Source organism: Myotis daubentonii, chromosome 3 (assembly GCF_963259705.1).
Source record: "Myotis daubentonii chromosome 3, mMyoDau2.1, whole genome shotgun sequence".
NCBI classification, from domain to species: domain Eukaryota; kingdom Metazoa; phylum Chordata; class Mammalia; order Chiroptera; family Vespertilionidae; genus Myotis; species Myotis daubentonii.
The window spans coordinates 28,862,809-28,879,193 of NC_081842.1; the positions used below are offsets into that span (position 1 = coordinate 28,862,809).

General features: G+C 42.7%; 1 protein-coding gene across 2 annotated transcripts in view; it reads right to left on the minus strand.

The window, feature by feature from the left end:
* Positions 1 to 10,132: 10,132 nt before the first annotated feature.
* The window catches only part of ZBBX (zinc finger B-box domain containing), a 110,986-nt gene continuing 104,733 nt past the window's right edge, over positions 10,133 to 16,385 (minus strand). For both annotated transcript variants that reach the window (XM_059685970.1, XM_059685969.1), the window contains 2 exons: positions 12,358 to 12,496; positions 10,133 to 10,326 (listed from right to left, as the gene is read on the minus strand). In XM_059685970.1, the coding sequence (XP_059541953.1) occupies positions 10,200 to 10,326; positions 12,358 to 12,496 (266 nt within the window). In that variant the 3' untranslated portion in view covers positions 10,133 to 10,199. The remainder of the gene's footprint in view (positions 10,327 to 12,357; positions 12,497 to 16,385) is intronic.

Sequence of the window (16,385 nt, forward strand, 5' to 3'; positions counted from 1 at the left end):
GAGGAGCCAATTTGCAAAAGAAGATCCATGGTTCTGTTTGGGGCATGTCGATATACTAATCTGGAGTTAAGGGGGTGATGTTTAAAGTGAAATTATGTATTTCAGATTGGCTAGGATCATTTAGACTGTAGATATATAAGAGGTTGCAAGATTGTACCCTGGGCACATCCAAATTCAGAAGCTGGAAAAGGAGAAGAAATTTCAGACAATGCTGTGAAGTCCAGTCAGTAAGATAAAAAGGAGATCATGAGTGTGGTGTCCTCAAGGACATACGAAGAACAACCTGAAGGGCATCAACCACATCCAGTGATGCTGAGAGGCTAACTAATCTGAGCTCTGGGAAACATGGAGATCACTATTGACAAGAGCATTAGGGCCAAATGATGAGAACAAGAGCATAATTTCATGGGTCAAAAAAGATACAGGAGGTGAGGAAATGGAAGTGGTATATAGACATGTTTTATTAGAAATTTTACTATGCAGGAAGCAAACATGATTGTGAATGGAATGGCTAAAGAAGAGGATTCAAAAAAATCTGTTTTCAATTGAAGGTGTAACAGTATGCTGTTCCCTCTCTAAAATGAACCTTTAGGATTGAGCAACGGGTAAAAATTATATCTCCTTCATAAACAGATCCCCCACTAAATCGGTGGTGGGTATTCTAAAGGGTATTCATTCCAAGAAATTAGATGCTTGACCTGCATTTAAATTTTGTACACTTAGGATCCCATAAAGAAAATGCAAAAACACCTTCCTTTTCCTGAGGTAGCAATTATGTTGCCTGGTGTTGTAGAATCAAGTAAAATGATTTCTCTAAATTTATTTTTTAAATGGAAGCATTTTATTTCTATATTTTAGAACAGAAATACCAAATAATGAAAAGTTGGCCATTTATGATAAGTGCAATCTATGATTCTTGTTCATAGAAAAAAAATTTTTGAGCTATTCAGAGATGTCCCAGAAATCAGATACCTTAATTCATAAAAGGTAGAAAATATTGCTTTAGAAATATTGAAAATTAAATCTTGACTAGCTTCATGTCAAAATTGTCTTTTCATAACAGTGCAATGAACTGTTTCATTTAATACCAACTAAATGTGTTTTTAATGATGTTATAATAAACCTAAAATCTTGAGAGTGATGCTGTCAAAGTATAATTGTTTCAAACTTGGAAAATAAGTCATTTATCCCCAGTGCAATGTTTATTTGCAAATAAATGACTTGTTTTCACCTTGGCATTTTCTGATAGCAGGAGGAGACATATCCTTGGAAAAAGTTCTATTATCTTTATTCCTTATTTTAATCACAAGCATCTGGATGAGGCTTAGTTCTCCCTCGATAAAGAAGAAAATGGAGCCATTTCAAGAACCAATAAAGGGGAAACTGTGTGTGACAAGCATGAGTCCCCCTCAGAATCATCTGGTTCTGGATACCGGGGGAGCCAAGGGAAGCACCTGCCACATTTGTAACATTACTTTGAAAATCTTCCGGGACCTCTAGAGAATACTCTTCCCCGAGGGAAATTTGGTGTGAAATTTTGCCTCATTGTTGTCAAGTAGATCAGTCCTGGAAATAAAAAAGCGTCTATGATGAGGACATTAGAGAACAAAATGAGAATGGAGCTCCTGGTTACTCATTTCCAGCAACGGCTCTTTGAAAATAGAGTAAAATTTATACTCGAGTCACATGTGAGAAGATGACCTTGGGGACGGCTAGTAGGAGCACCTGCACTTCAGGTTGATGTTGTTCGAGACTGACGGCACCACCTGCATTGTTCCCATACAGTCAGGGTGGTCCTGACGTGCCACTAACCCTTAATACGCTTTCTATATTCTAGGAAATAGAATTTCCTTTACTGTCCACATCCTCACCTCCCCCCCAACATTTACCACGATCTTACAAACCTTATCCCCACATTGAGTTCCTTACCTCATTGTCTTTCAGAGAAGTTGATGGTATACCAAAACCATTTCACTTTTTAAAAATTGACTTAAATCATTGTCATGGGCTTGCTGAGATGCAGAGGCCACATTTTATAACACGTTGTTGTTCTTCCCTCGCTCCACACCATGGCCTGGCAATGTTGTTTGAATCTGATTCATCTCTGGGCCCTCCTTAGGCCACCATGGCTCCAGTTTATATTTTCAAGCCAGGCAGATGGTGACCTAAGGAGGACCCAGCGATGAGTCAGACTCAAACAATGAGCCAAGATCTGAAACAGTCCAAGAAGTGCCCATTGGTAGATGAGTGGATAAAATGCTGTGGCACATTTACACAGTGGAATACTACATGGCTGTTAAAAAGAATGAACTCTTACCTTTTGTGACAGTATAGATGGACTGGAGGTTATAATGCTAAGGGAATTAAGCCAGTCAGAGAAAGACAAGTACCATATGATCTAACTTACATGCAGAATCTAATGAACAAAATAAACTCACAATGAAACCCAGTCACGGATACATGGTACAGACAAACAGATGTCAGAGGAGAAGTGGTGTTGGGGGGTGGGGGCAGGAGGAAATAAGATGAAGAGAATAGTCAAAAATCAGATATGCATACCCCATGGACACCGATAACAATGTGGTCACGGCAATGGGGGACGTCTGTAATAATGTCAACAATAAAAATAAATTTAAAAAGAAAATATAAACTGGACCAACCCAACTTTTCTCTTGATATAGAATTTAAAAGCCAATCCAAGCGGCTGAAATGTTTAGTGGAGAGGGATGCTATGAGGCAGAGTGAGAGGCCTGATTAAACCATAATAAATTAAATCATTGGCCATAGGCAGAGTGTATGAGTGAATATAAGAAGCTATTAGGGAAGATAGAGCTAACATGCCCCCCAAAAGCAGGGACCCATGGGGGTCCATACCATCCTGAGAGAGAAGTGTCTCAGGTCTAGGAATTCAAAATTCCTGTGAGGTCCACACTTCCATAGTTCTTGTTCTTGGATTTCCATACAATTAAACTTCTTACTCAAATAAACTCATTGTATTTCATATGTTGTGTGGGTTTCTATACTTGAAGAAAAAATATCTAACTAAAGTGAGTTACCAATACAGATGGCTGAGTCAAGTTGGATGATTGTTGCTTAGCTTTCAATGAATTGAGAAAGAGAAACTATCTTCTTCCCATGGTTCATCTTTAACTTTTGTGGTAGATTGTTTTCTTTAATCTTAAGAAAAACCCTTTATATAAAACATATCCAAGCATAGATGCTTTTGTTTAGCAACTCAGTCCCCTTTTATACTCTTCCCCTTAATCATGAAACCTTAAAAGTCCCCAGAACTCAATTTAAAGGCAATTGATCTCTCATTTTATATGTGGACTATGAAGTATTTGAGCACTACTATCAATCCTATGTAATAAAGAGATAATATGCAAATTGACCGTCACATGTATGGGAACATAACCATGAGGCTTTATCTCTGAGATCATTTGTAATCTCTGGCTCTACCAAACTAATATTCAACATTCCTATAAGAAAGTATTTTATATTTGTTCTCTGTGTAATCTTGTAAAAATTTTCAACATCATCGGTTTCAAATTCCCTAGTATTTTAACATTCATTTGAGACAAATATTTCATATCGCAGTATTTTTAACAGAGCACATTGAACGCCTTTGCCAACGCAGATTGGATTTGGACATCAGCCCAAAGACTGAACTTTAAAGAGATGTTGAAAGTGTTTCAAGAAGTTCTAAGGTGAAAACTTGAAGCTGAATAATGATGAGGTCTCTGTTTGTGTAACTTAACTGTGTCTTTCAGACTGAAAAAGAGACATGGTTTGTATTTAGAATTGAGTGGTTTAAATATAATAGTGTCTCTTAAATTTGACTTACTTAAATTTCAAAAGGTTGGCTTCTACCACATATTTCAAACCACATTTACTGCAACATCTATATACTGTATTCTGAAACCAAGCAGCTGTGGATTAGAAATTATAGCATTAGAGACTGTGACAGAGGTGTTAGTGCCTTCAGGATCCACTCTGCCCATCTTGCCTGGTCACAGAACTGTGATTTTATTCTGAGCAGCAATGTGTTCATTATATTCCCCAATTCCCTTGGATCTAGACATGGCTAAATTTGGCCAGAAAGGCTATACGCAGAAGAGTTGTGTGATACTTCCAGGAAGACTGGTTTAAAGGAAGCAACCTGGGAGTCACCTATCACCTATATTGCTCTCCTCACTTTCCTCACTCTGATGCTTCAAGCGTAGATTGTGATGGCTAGAGATCTAGGACCATCTTGGATGACAAGGTGACCTCGAGGATGGCAATAACATAGTAAGATGTGGTGGCCATACCAGCTCTTGAGACGCCTGCTCTCAGAACTTCTGTCCACTGCTGTTATTTTGTTGCTGGTGTTTCCAGTAATATAAATTAAGCCAAATTCTAACTGACTCAATAGCCTAACTTCCAAGCTATTCTCCCAGAGGTAGGCCATAAGGGGTCAGAGGAGAAAGTAAATGTGATGATTACTTTGAAAAATTAAAGATGCATCTGTTCATCTCCCACTTGCACTTGCAGGTCTCATTTTTTAAGTGCAGAAGTTAAGAACTGTGCCATGTTTGAAGAAGCAAAATGATCGTTCTATAAAAATATGATGATTACCTTAGAAATGTGAAATTACATTAAACTTTACCCTAGACATCTCTTTCATATTTAACTTCTGTTGAATATATAAGGTTTAGTTAATTTTAAAATAAGGGTGAAGTACATACTCCCGCCTGGGAAATCTTTCTAAGCATTTGTATCTAGAAAATGGTATATTTGTTTTCTGTATAACTATGTACATTTATGGCTTCCTTCTTTCAGAAATAAGAGCAAATAGAGAGACCCTTCAGAACTATGTTTCTGTATAGTTACTGTATATTATCTGTACTTGAAAAAAACCACACAAGATAACTCCATCAATCAATTATTTTCACTGTAAATGTAACTGTCACTTCACAGAGAACTTTAAGAATATCCACCCCTTTTCCTTAACTATGAAAGACATTTGCATTAAAAAAGGAACATCTTTATTTCCTTAGAGTTCATCTATGCATGCTGGTTATTTCCCAGCTAAAGTCATAATCTTGTTTGCAACATCATAATCATTTACCCAGCAAACAATCAGGATGTCACTAACAAAGAATTATGACTTTAGGTGGGGGATAAAATACAGGCAGAGATGAACTCTGAGGAAATAAAGATTGCTTTTATGAAAATGTGGCTAGCAATAAATAACCAGAGATGAAAATTATGCTGAAACAGAATATCCCATAAAAACAGATTTGGGGAGGTATAAATAGTATGTTTTTAAAATTTCTCCTCTCTGAAAAATACCATGCACAGAGTGTTTATAAAGCACCAGTAGAATTTTAACACTTAAAAACTCTGAATTTTTAAAACAGAAGAAATCTATAAACATAGTGAACAATGTTTCAGAAATATTTTTAATGAGATGAATTTAGATATTTAGCTGTAAAGATACCCTTAATGATCGGAGAATCAGGCGCCTTTGCCACCCTGGCCAGTGATAGCAGGAAGTAGGGGTGGAGCCAGCAATGGGAGCTGGGCATGGTCGAAGCTGGCAGTCCCGGGAGCTAGGGGTCCCTTGCCTGGGCCTAAAGCGGAGCCCGCAATTGCGGGGCCGCTGCAGCTGCGGGTCCCCGCTGCCTGGGCCAGACGCCTAGGCCAGAGGCGTTAGGCCTGGGCAGGGGCGGAGCCTGCAGCCGCAGGGAGCTGGGGGTCCCCTGCCCAGGCCTAATGCTTCGGCCAGAGGCGTTAGGCCTGGGCAGGGGCAGAGCAGGAGATCGTGGCACTGCTGCCGCTGCGGGTCCCCGCTGCCCCGGCCGGACGCCTCAGCCAGAGGCGTTAGGCCTGGGTAGGGGCGGAGCCTGCAACCGCGGGGAGCTGGGGGTCCCCTGCCCAGGCCTGACACCTCTGCCGGAGGCCTCAGGCCTGGTCAAGGGGCCGATCCGGTGATTGGTGATCGGAGGGTGATGAGGATCAACTCCTCTGGCCGAGGCATCAGGCCTTGGTGGGGGGCGGAGCTGGGAATTGGGGGGATATGATGGTCCCCTTGCCCAGGCCTAAAGCCTGGGTCAGAGGCGTCAGGCTTGGGGGGGGGTGTAGCAAGCGATCAGAGGGAGATGGGGGTCCCCTGCCCAGGCATGATTCCTGGGCCAGAGGCCTCAGGCCTGGGTGGGGGTCAGAGCCAGTGATCAGGGGGAGATGGGGGTCCCCTGTCCAAGCCTGACACCTCTGTCGGAGGCGTCAGGCCTGGGCAAGGGGCCGATCAGGCGATCGGAGGGTGATGGGGGTCTATGCCTCTTGCCGAGGCATCAGGCCTGGGCAAGGGGCAGAGCTAGCAATCGGAGGGGTCTGGGGGTCCCCTTCCCAGGCCTGACGCCTGGGCCAGAGGCATCAGGCCTGGGCTTGGGGCAGAACCAGTGATGGGGGGAAATGAGGGTCCCCTGCCCAGGCCCGACGCCTCTGTCAGAGGCGTCGGGCCTGGGCAAGGGGCCAATCCTGCGATTGGAGGGTGATGGGGGTCAACGCCTGAGGGCTCCCAGTATGTGAGAGGGGGCAGGCTGGGCTGAGGGACACTCCCCCCCCCCCCTACACCCAGTGCACGAATTTCGTGCACCGGGCCCCTGGTATATATATATATATATATATATATCCCTAATATGCAAATAGACCAAACAGCAGGATAACCAAACAACTGAACAACTGGTTACTATGATACGTGATGACCACCAGGAGTTGTGCACGGAACATGGCGTGCATCAACCATAGCGGGATGGTGGAGCAGGTGAGTGGGGGCACCAGACCAAAGTGGGGTGTCAGTCACTGTCATTGGGGCGAGCCTCTGGTGGTTAGTGAAAATTATTTGCTCCTATGCACCGTGGTCCAGCCTGGTGCTCGCACCTGCTCCAGCGCCCACATCTGCTGCCAGCACCAGCCCCACTTGCACTTGTTGCCACACTGAAGCCGCTGCTCGTACCCAGTGCTGTCAGTGGGTGGGAGTGGTGGCTGCTGTCCCCACTCACACCTGCTGCTGGCACTAGCCCCAATCGCTCCACGCCATCAGTGGGTGCGAGCAGGGCTAGCATGTGGGAGTGGTGGCAGTGGGAGCGGGGCTGTCTGCAGACACAGGACCAGGGGACGTGGCAGGAGGGGCTGGGCAGGGGCACAGAGTATGGGCTGAGACCTGCCCCTGTGCCCACTGCAGCCTCACAACCTACAGTTCCTTTCAAGGTGCACAAATTTGTGCACAGGGCCCCTAGTCAAATATAATTTAATGTCAATTTGATTCCACCATGTGTATGTCCACAACTGTAAAATTACAAAATTTAATAAGCCTATTATGCCACCACACAAATAACTTGAGCATAAACTACTAAATGCCAACATGCATGTAATATCATGTGGTTGTTTGTCTAATAGTTGTGACAGGCACACCCTACTAACTCTAGTAGCAGGAATGTGGCTATGATGTACCTGGAATATCTGTAACTCAATTCCACAGCCAGAACTGGACGCATGCCTTATACAGCAATTTTAAACTTGAGCTTCAAAATGAGAGAGCACATCACAGCCGCTTCAGGCACAGGCTCTAATCTTATTTAGTTTTTATTTCCTCATTAGACTAATGGCAAAGGAATTAAGGAACTTTCCTAAATGTGTGGTTATGGGAAGCAAATAAAGACAGAAGGGAGTCTGATCTGCTCTGCAATGAGGTCCCTCATGTTTCATTTCAATGCCATATTGCAAAATAAATGACAAAGTCAATGGTCCACTCTTCATCTCAAATTCTGGCCAGAAATGCACTGATGACAACTAATTATCAGCTTAATTTCTTATTTTAAAATTCTTCTGTTGTAAAAGGCAATGTCATCTTATAAAATGTGTTTCTGAGATAGTTCATGAATGACTCAAGCTATGAGTGAAAACACAGAAAGAGTACTGGTGGTCTTCTTCCCTAATGAGAATAGAAAAACATCTTCCACTTTGTCTGAGAAAAACATGAGTTTTATAAATTGCATCCAGAGGAACAATCTTCTTCATCAGAACTATAAGGATGATGTTGTCTCAGAGCACAGGAGTGTAGGGAGAGTCAAGAAACGTTAAACCTGAGCAAGCATGCTAAAAAGAAAAATAATGTATTTGAACAGGCAATCCCCATTTTAGCTACAGATAATTCAGAAAGCTAGCAGCCTCGGGACAAGATGCCAGGAGGTTTCTGAGACAAATGATGAAGATTCAAGGGTGACTCACTGTTGTCTCTACAGGATTATGACAGAGGAAGTGCCCAGAAGACAGTAAAAATACTGGAGAGTCACACTCTTATTTTTAAGATATTTCTTTTGTGAAATTTTTTATTCTGATAGTATGATTAACTTTTCTGACTTCTTATTGTTCATTTATGTTAGTCACTTTTAATAAAGGGCATTTTTAGATTTAAAGACATACCAATGGCTATAGGTTTCTTCATCATTTTCTATCCTTTCAGTAAATGATGTGTGTGAATGTCAGTACAATTTATCGATGCCGTGGAAAGAGGATCACAGATGAATTTACACTCAACAACCATCTGTCTTGTGTAAGGGTTTACTATCCAGAATCACAGAGAAGACAAAATGATGGCACAACCAACCTGCAGGGATATTTTTCTGATAAATCCACGGACTCCTTAAAGGGAAGTCATTCTAAAAAGTCTGTAAAAGTCTCTCTCCACATATTCTTCTGCTCTTGAGACCCTGAATTCTCAGTTCCTATAAAACGTTGAACACCCACCAAGCCAAGTAACTGCTATTTTCACTGGCTATCATAGCAGTCTTTCCAAGTAATTAGGGTTCTCCAGAGAAAAAGAATCAATTGTGGAGTCTGGCAAATCCAAAATCTACATGGCGGCCTGGCAGTCTGGAGACTCAAGAAGAGTTGATGCTGCAACCTGAGTCTGGAGGAAGTCTGAAGGCAAAATTCCCTCTTCCTTGAAGGACCTCAGTCTTTCTTCTCTTACGGCTTTTAAACTGATTGCATGAGACTGGACAGTCATCTGCTTTATTCAAAAATCTGCTGTTTTAATTGGTAATCTAAAAATACCTTTGCAGAAACAGCTAGAATAATATTTGACCAAATATCTGGGTACCATTGCCTAGCCAAGTTGACACATAAAATTAACCATCACACTGTCCCTGGCCCTCTTAAAATAACATGCTTTGGGGGCCTTTTGTGTGTGTGTGTTTTACTAGAACAGAGAACAAAGTATTATTCCCACCTTATTTGGGGTCCCTTTTTTATGTTTTCTAGCAGCAACTTTTGAAGCTATCATAACTTCTATAAATGCCAAAACACTAACAGAAAAAAAAAATACCTATAATTATCAAAATAAAAAAAGGATTCCAGACACACTTGATGATACTGCCAAATATTACTTGGCCCTCAAATGTGTACTCTTACTGATGACATAACTACTTAAAATATAATTTGACAATTAAATATTACTTTAAATGTAATTATGTTGTAGTCTATGGTAGGTTCTATAAACACAGATTTAACTGTCATCTATAATAATAAAAGCATGATATGCTAATTAGCCCAGACATCCTTCTAGATGACCTTCTGGATGAAGCCTGGCCTTCGAGGGAAGCCTGGTCCCGGGTGCCAGAGGGAAGCTGGTGCCAGCAGCCGGGGGAAGAAAGGCCTACTCTGCATGAATTTCATGCATGGGGCCTCTAGTTTATTATACTATATATTTTACTGATTTCAGAGAGAAAGGGAGAGGGAGAGATAGAAACATCAGTGATGAGAGAGAATCATTGATCAGCTGCCTCCTACATGCCCCTCACTGGGGATCAAGCCCAAAACCCAAGCATGTGCCCTGACCGGGAATGACCACAACCTCCTGGTTCATAGGTCACGGTCGACCACTGAGTCACACCTGCAGGTAACTATTACTTTTCTAAACTCATAGGATCTGTGATATAGATTGTTTGATACACAATATATTAGTTGGAAGACAAAGTTCTTAAAATTTTAATTTTACTAACTTTTATTAGTCTGAAAATCTTGAAATACCAGAAACATTAATGAAAATCTCCAGCACTAGAGAAGTAATTTCTTGGTTACTTTTATTAGTTGTTAACTTTTTTTCCAATTACTTTGGGTACAAAAGGTAAAAAGTGAAGAACAAATGACCTTTAGGTGCTCTTCGGCCATGGTAGTATGATGACATGTTGCTTGTCAAGAAAGTCCTTTTCCTCCTCGTCCTTGCTGTTTTCAGAAAGTGTCAGGAAAGACTGAATCTCAGTATCTTTTTCAGAAAAGCTGGAAATACATTAAAAGATCAATACACAATATACAGAACTAGGTTTGAACTCTTCATTTATCTTCTGATCAATACTACATACGTAGAAGTCACTGGAGGCAGGCAGATGGGAGGGGGCCGCCTCAGACTGGGGCCATAATTTTCAACATGCCCAATATACCAAGCCTCCTTTTAATGAGAAATTCTCATCACTTTCCCTCTCCCAAGAAATAAAGTCACAGTGGTACCGAGGAGAGAAGGTTTTACAGTCTCTGACTGTGTCTTTCACCGATGATTCAGAAGGCACTTTGGAAACTTGCTGAGCCTCGGGGTCAACATTAAGGACATTCATCATTACATTGGCTGTTTAATAGAATCCCAATGAATGTAGACTGCCAGATAAATCAACTCTTTTGTGTACAGTAAATTAGGACTATGTGGATAGCCAGTCAAGATATGCCAAAACCAGAATGAATGACAATAATTATTGAGTTATTTTATTTTTTGTGCTTTATTGTGGAGAGGCAGCTCTGTTGGAGGCTCCAGCGTGTAAGATTCCAGAGTTGGAGAAGAGGTAGAGTGGGGAACAGTGGGGGGCCTGCACCACTCAGATGTTTTGGTTTAAATGATCTCAATTGTCAGTCCATGTATGGCACTAAATATAAAATACTTGCCTAACATTCCATGATGGATATAACTGTTCTTTGGATTTTTTTTTTTATGTCCAACACTGGCTAAATAGCAGAGCCTACACTCTCGTCTGTGAACCAGTGCAGATCTAACTGTGAATAAAAATGTTCACTGGTGCCGAAACTGGTTTGACTCAGTGGATAGAGCGTCGGCCTGTGGACTGAAAGGTCCTAGGTTCGATTCCGGTCAAGGGCATGTACCTGGGTTGTGGGCACATTCCCAGTAGGAGATGTGCAGGAGGCGGCTGATCGATGTTTCTCTCTCATCGATGTTTCTAACTCTCTATCTCTCTCCCTTCCTCTCTGTAAAAAATCAATAAAATATATTAAAAAAAATGTTGACTGTAATGGCATTTTCATAACATTCTTAGTTTTAAAGCACAGTGTTTTATTCTGTTAATGTGTTCCCCTTACGTTTTTGTACTAATTGTTCTTTATTTTGTGAAACGGTGGTGACAGTAAGTGGTAGGTTTCTTTTATCTTTAATTACTTTTGTGGGGGGTTGGGGGAATGGCAACTTTAGATTTACCCCTTTTAAAAATAAACTTTTAGTGTTAGAAATGCAAAAAGCCAAGAACCACAGCTAAATTATCTCCTTCTTCAAAAAACAAACAAACAAACAAACAAAAACTCGTGCTTTCCTTTTACTGCAATATCAGACTTCAAACTAATCAAAGAAATTTATAATACAAGGGGCTTTTATTTACATTTATCACAGACATATGAGAAACCCTCCTCTTTTTACAAGGAGTTCCAGTATGTCAATAGTAGAGTGACATGGTAAACTACATTTCTTAGGCATTTATTAGTATATTAGTATGTTCCCTATAAACTGGTCACCATTCCTAAAAGCTCTTACCTTATGTGAGGAACGAGTAAAATGGTAACAAACTGAATTATGCTATCATCAACAGCATGGAGTTGATTTCAAGAAAGAAACCTCTCAATATTGCATTCTGAAAACTTTATTCACATTGAGTAAGATTCTACTAATGCAAAGTATTAAAATTTATTTAAAATTAAAAGTATTAGGTTAATTAATGAAAGTAAGGCAACTGCTTTTCAATTTAAAAAGAAATGTCGGGTGGTTATTGAATTCCATTTTTTACATTTTTCTGACATGTTTTACAGCAGAGAATTATATACTTTCGTATTATAAGTAATTGTTATACTTTATAATAAAGCAATGTCTTCATAAGCCTTTTACTAAATCCCTAAAATAGGTCAGCAAAGGAGACAAAAATTTTACACAAATAGCCATATAAAGTACACACATGGGGACAATCTTTCTTCATATAGCAAAGAGAATTAGTTGGGGCTTGTCCAAATTGTTACTATGCATTATGTTTACATATAACCTACCTCAGTTCCTTAATTCCACAAGGGTCCCTGGAATGTGAGGTCTTAAAGAAATGTAGGGTAGCCTGACTTATGTTCAGCGAACCATTGTTGAAGGCTGGTGACTCTTCTGAGGTTAGGCTGTAACTTTTTTCCGAAGGATCTGAAATATTTTATTTCATGAATTGTCAACACATAAATTCAAGAAACAAATGCACAGCATATGGTTCTGACATTGTATCCAGAGTAAACTATAACTAGTATAAAGAGGATCATAGATGTTGTATCATCTCTAAGTTTCTAATGTTTGTAGGATGGTCACAGAATGAGGTAAATTTGTTTTGAGATTCCAGATTAGGGCATGGGTATCAAGTCACTTTTACCATATTGATTTTTTGTTTAGTAAATCCCCAATCTTACTTTTTAGCTTAATTGGGATATATTTGACATGAAACATTTTTTTAAGTTTAAGATGTACAATGTGTTGATTTGAAACATATATTGTGAAATGATAACCACCACAGTGTCAGCTAAAACCTCAATCACATCACATAAGTGCCATTTATTTTTTGTGGTGAGAACATTTAATATCCACTCTCTTAGCAACTTTCAAATATGTAATACAGTAGTATTAATTACAATCCCCACCTGTATGTCAGATACTCAGAACTCCTCATCTTGTACTTTTTGATCAACATCTCCCAGTTTTTCCCACCCCGAAGCCCCTGGCAACCACCATTCTAGTCTGTTTCTATGAGTTTGGCTGTTTTAGACCCCCATGTAAGTGATATTATATAGCATTTGTCTTTCTCTGTCTGACTTATTTCAAACAGCCATATTAATTTTACAATATACATTATACCTAAGAAAAGTGTCCAATGCACTGAGAATTCATAAAATACAAAGAAAACCAAGTGATCCTCTTAAAGCTAGAATATTGTCAACTCCTCAACTTATCTGGATGTTAAACACTTTATGATCCCTTTTTGTCTTCTAAGAAATAAAAGCTTTACCTCCATACAGTGGGAGGCAAATGTTAGTCTTGGCAAAGTTGCCCTTTTGTGTTTGTTTTTGTTTCCTGGCTTTGTTTGGGTATAAAATATCCATTTGTATGTGAAAGGGGAGAAGTCTTAAATCCTTCTCCTTTTTTGTAAAGCTAGCCTATGGTTCAGCCTAGGTAAGAAAAAATAGTGCAAGTTATGTGAGCAAAAATATAAGCAAACATATCCTATCTAATAAAAGAGAAACATGGTAATTAGCCGTACCTCTGCTACCCTTCCCATGGGCTAATCAGGGCGATATGCAAATTAACTGCCAGCCAAGATGGCAGCCGGCAGCCAGGCAGCTTGAAGCTAACATGAGGCTTGCTTGCTTCAGTGACGGAGGAAGCCAATGTTCCCCGCCTCCCGCTGCCGGCCTCTAAGCTTGCAGTTTGAAACATAGTTACAAATATAGAAGCTAAACAAAACCCCAGAAACCTGCTTTCAGCTAGCCGGGCTTCAGCCAGCAGGACCGCAACATTGTTTCAATTATAGAACAAATGCAGATCCCTGCTTTCAGCCAGCCAGGATCTCAGAGCTGGAGTGAGCAGGACCGCAACAGTGTTACAATTTTAGAACCCAAACAAACCAGATAACTGCTTTCAGCAGCCGAGGCCTCAGAGCTGGAGCCAAGCCTCAGAGCTAAAGCTGGCCCAGAATTTTAAAAAAAGAAAAAAAGGAGCGGTTGGGAGCTTCAGTCACCCGCCAGCCTGAAAACAGCCCTCAGCCCCTCACCCAGACTTGTCAGGCATCCCAGCGGGGACCCCCACCCAGAAGGGGGTGTGACCAGCTGCAAACAGCCATCAGCCCCTCGCCCAGGCTGGCCAGGCACCCCAGTGGGACCCCCACCCTGATCTAGGACACCTTTCAGGGCAAACCAGCCGGGCCCCATCTGTGCACCAGGCCTCTATCCTATATAGTAAAAGGGTAATATGCCTCCCAGCACCAGGATCAGCAGAGCCACGAGGCCTCCTGGCACCGGGATCAGCATGACAGGGGGCAGTGCCCAAACCCCCTGATCGCCCTGCAGCTCTGTGTGTGACAGGGGGCAGGGCCCCAACCCCCTGATCGGCCCTGCTCTGTGCCTGATAGAGGGCGGTGCCCCAACCCCCTGATGGGCCCTGCTCTGTGCGTGACAGGGGGCAGCGCCCCAACCCCCTGATTGGCCCTGCTCTGTGCGTGACAGGGGGTGGCGCCGCAACCTCCCCATTGACCCTGCCTTGAGTGTGACAGGGGGCGGTGCCCCAACCCCCCAATCGGCCCTACCCTGAGCGTGACTGAGGGTGGAATCGCAACCTCCCGATCCACCCTACTGTGTGCATGACAGGGGGTGGCGCCCCAACTCCCCAATCGGCCTTGCTCTGAGCCTGACCAGGGGCTGCACCTAGGGATTGGGCCTGCCCTCTGCCACCCGGGAGCAGGCCTAAGCCAGCAGATCATTATCTTCAGAGGGGTCCCAGACTGTGAGAGGGCACAGTCCAGGCTGAGAGACCCCTCTTCCCCGCTGAGTGCACAAATTTTTGTGCACTGGGCTTCTAGTTTATACTAATAAAAGGATAATATGCTAATTAGACCAGATAGACCGGATGTCTTCTGGATGTTCTTCCAGACAAAGCCATGGTGGCGGGGGCCAAGGCAGAGGCAGTTAGGGGTGATCAGACCTGCAGGGGAGAGTGCTTAGGGGCATCAGGCAGGCAGGCAAAGGTAGTTAGGGGTGATCAAGCCAGCAGGCAGAGGGGTAAAGGGTGATCAGGCAGGCAGGCAGAGGTAGTTAGGATTGATCTGGCAGGCAGGCAGAGGTGGTTAGGTGCAATCAGGCAGGCAGGCAGGTGAGCCATTAGGAGCCAGTGGTCCTGGATTGTGAGTGGGATGTCTGAGAGGGGTCTCAGATTGGAGAATGTGCAGACCAGGCTGAGGGCCCCCCCCCCATGCATGAATTTTGTGCACTGGGACTCTAGTCTTTATATAAACTACTAAGAAGTCAAGTATAAAAAAAATGATTACTATATTATAAAGGCCATAATGCCTTCTCTCTGTCATTGATACAATTCTAAGAGTCATCTAACTTGTATATAAGATTATGCTGACTTTTAAAATTGTTAAATTCCTGGGTGCTCCTCTGCCCTTCATTCTGATGACAGTGCCAAGTAAACACCCTCCTGATCAGAATGACCAGACACCAAACTGAAAGGAGTTTCAGGGATAAAATAGGGCTGTTTAGGGAGATTCAGAAATAAAGAGGATCTATGGGAGAGGAAGGCATAGGTGAGGGCTTGGAGCTGCCAAAAGGCATACATTCACAGAGAGAGAAAAAAGGTGCCATGGGATAAGGGGAGAGGAAGACATCGATTCACAGAAGATAAGGAAAAGCCACAGGGTATGGGGAGAAAAAAGAAACAAACTTTCACAGAGGATAGAGAAATGCCAACAAGTGGGAAAAAGAGGAAAACAGATATTCACAGGAGACAGAGAATTCTACCACTGAAGGGGGAGAGAAAGGGAGGTGGGTACCATGTGGGGTTTGGGCTCTGAAGCTGATATTCTGCAAAAGAGTTGCCGGGGTCCAGCCCCAGCAGGTCCAGGGGTCCCCAAAGGTGTGGACGGAGTCGGCGAAGACTATCCACCCTTTTCCTATGGTGGAGTCCTATTCGTCCCGAGTGCGGGATGCTTACCTAGGGGTCCCTGTTCGGGCGCCAGATGCCGGGGTCCAACCCCAGCAGGTCCAGGGGTCCCCAAAGGCGTGGACGGAGTCGGCGAAAAAGGAATGACACGGAGACAGGGTTCAGTTGATCAGCAGCCTAGCCAGGATCTCCAGCCCGGATCTCCAGCGAGGTTCTGTAGCCATGTTCCCTCGCTAGGTTCTCCAGCCAGGTTCTGTCCAGGCTCTCCAGTCAGGTTCAGTGTCCAGGTTCCAGTCAGGTTCTCCTGCCAATCTCTGTAGTCAGGTTCAGTCCAGGATCCCTTGCCATGTTCTCCCACTAGGCTCTGTCTCTATGCTCCGAGGCCAGTCCC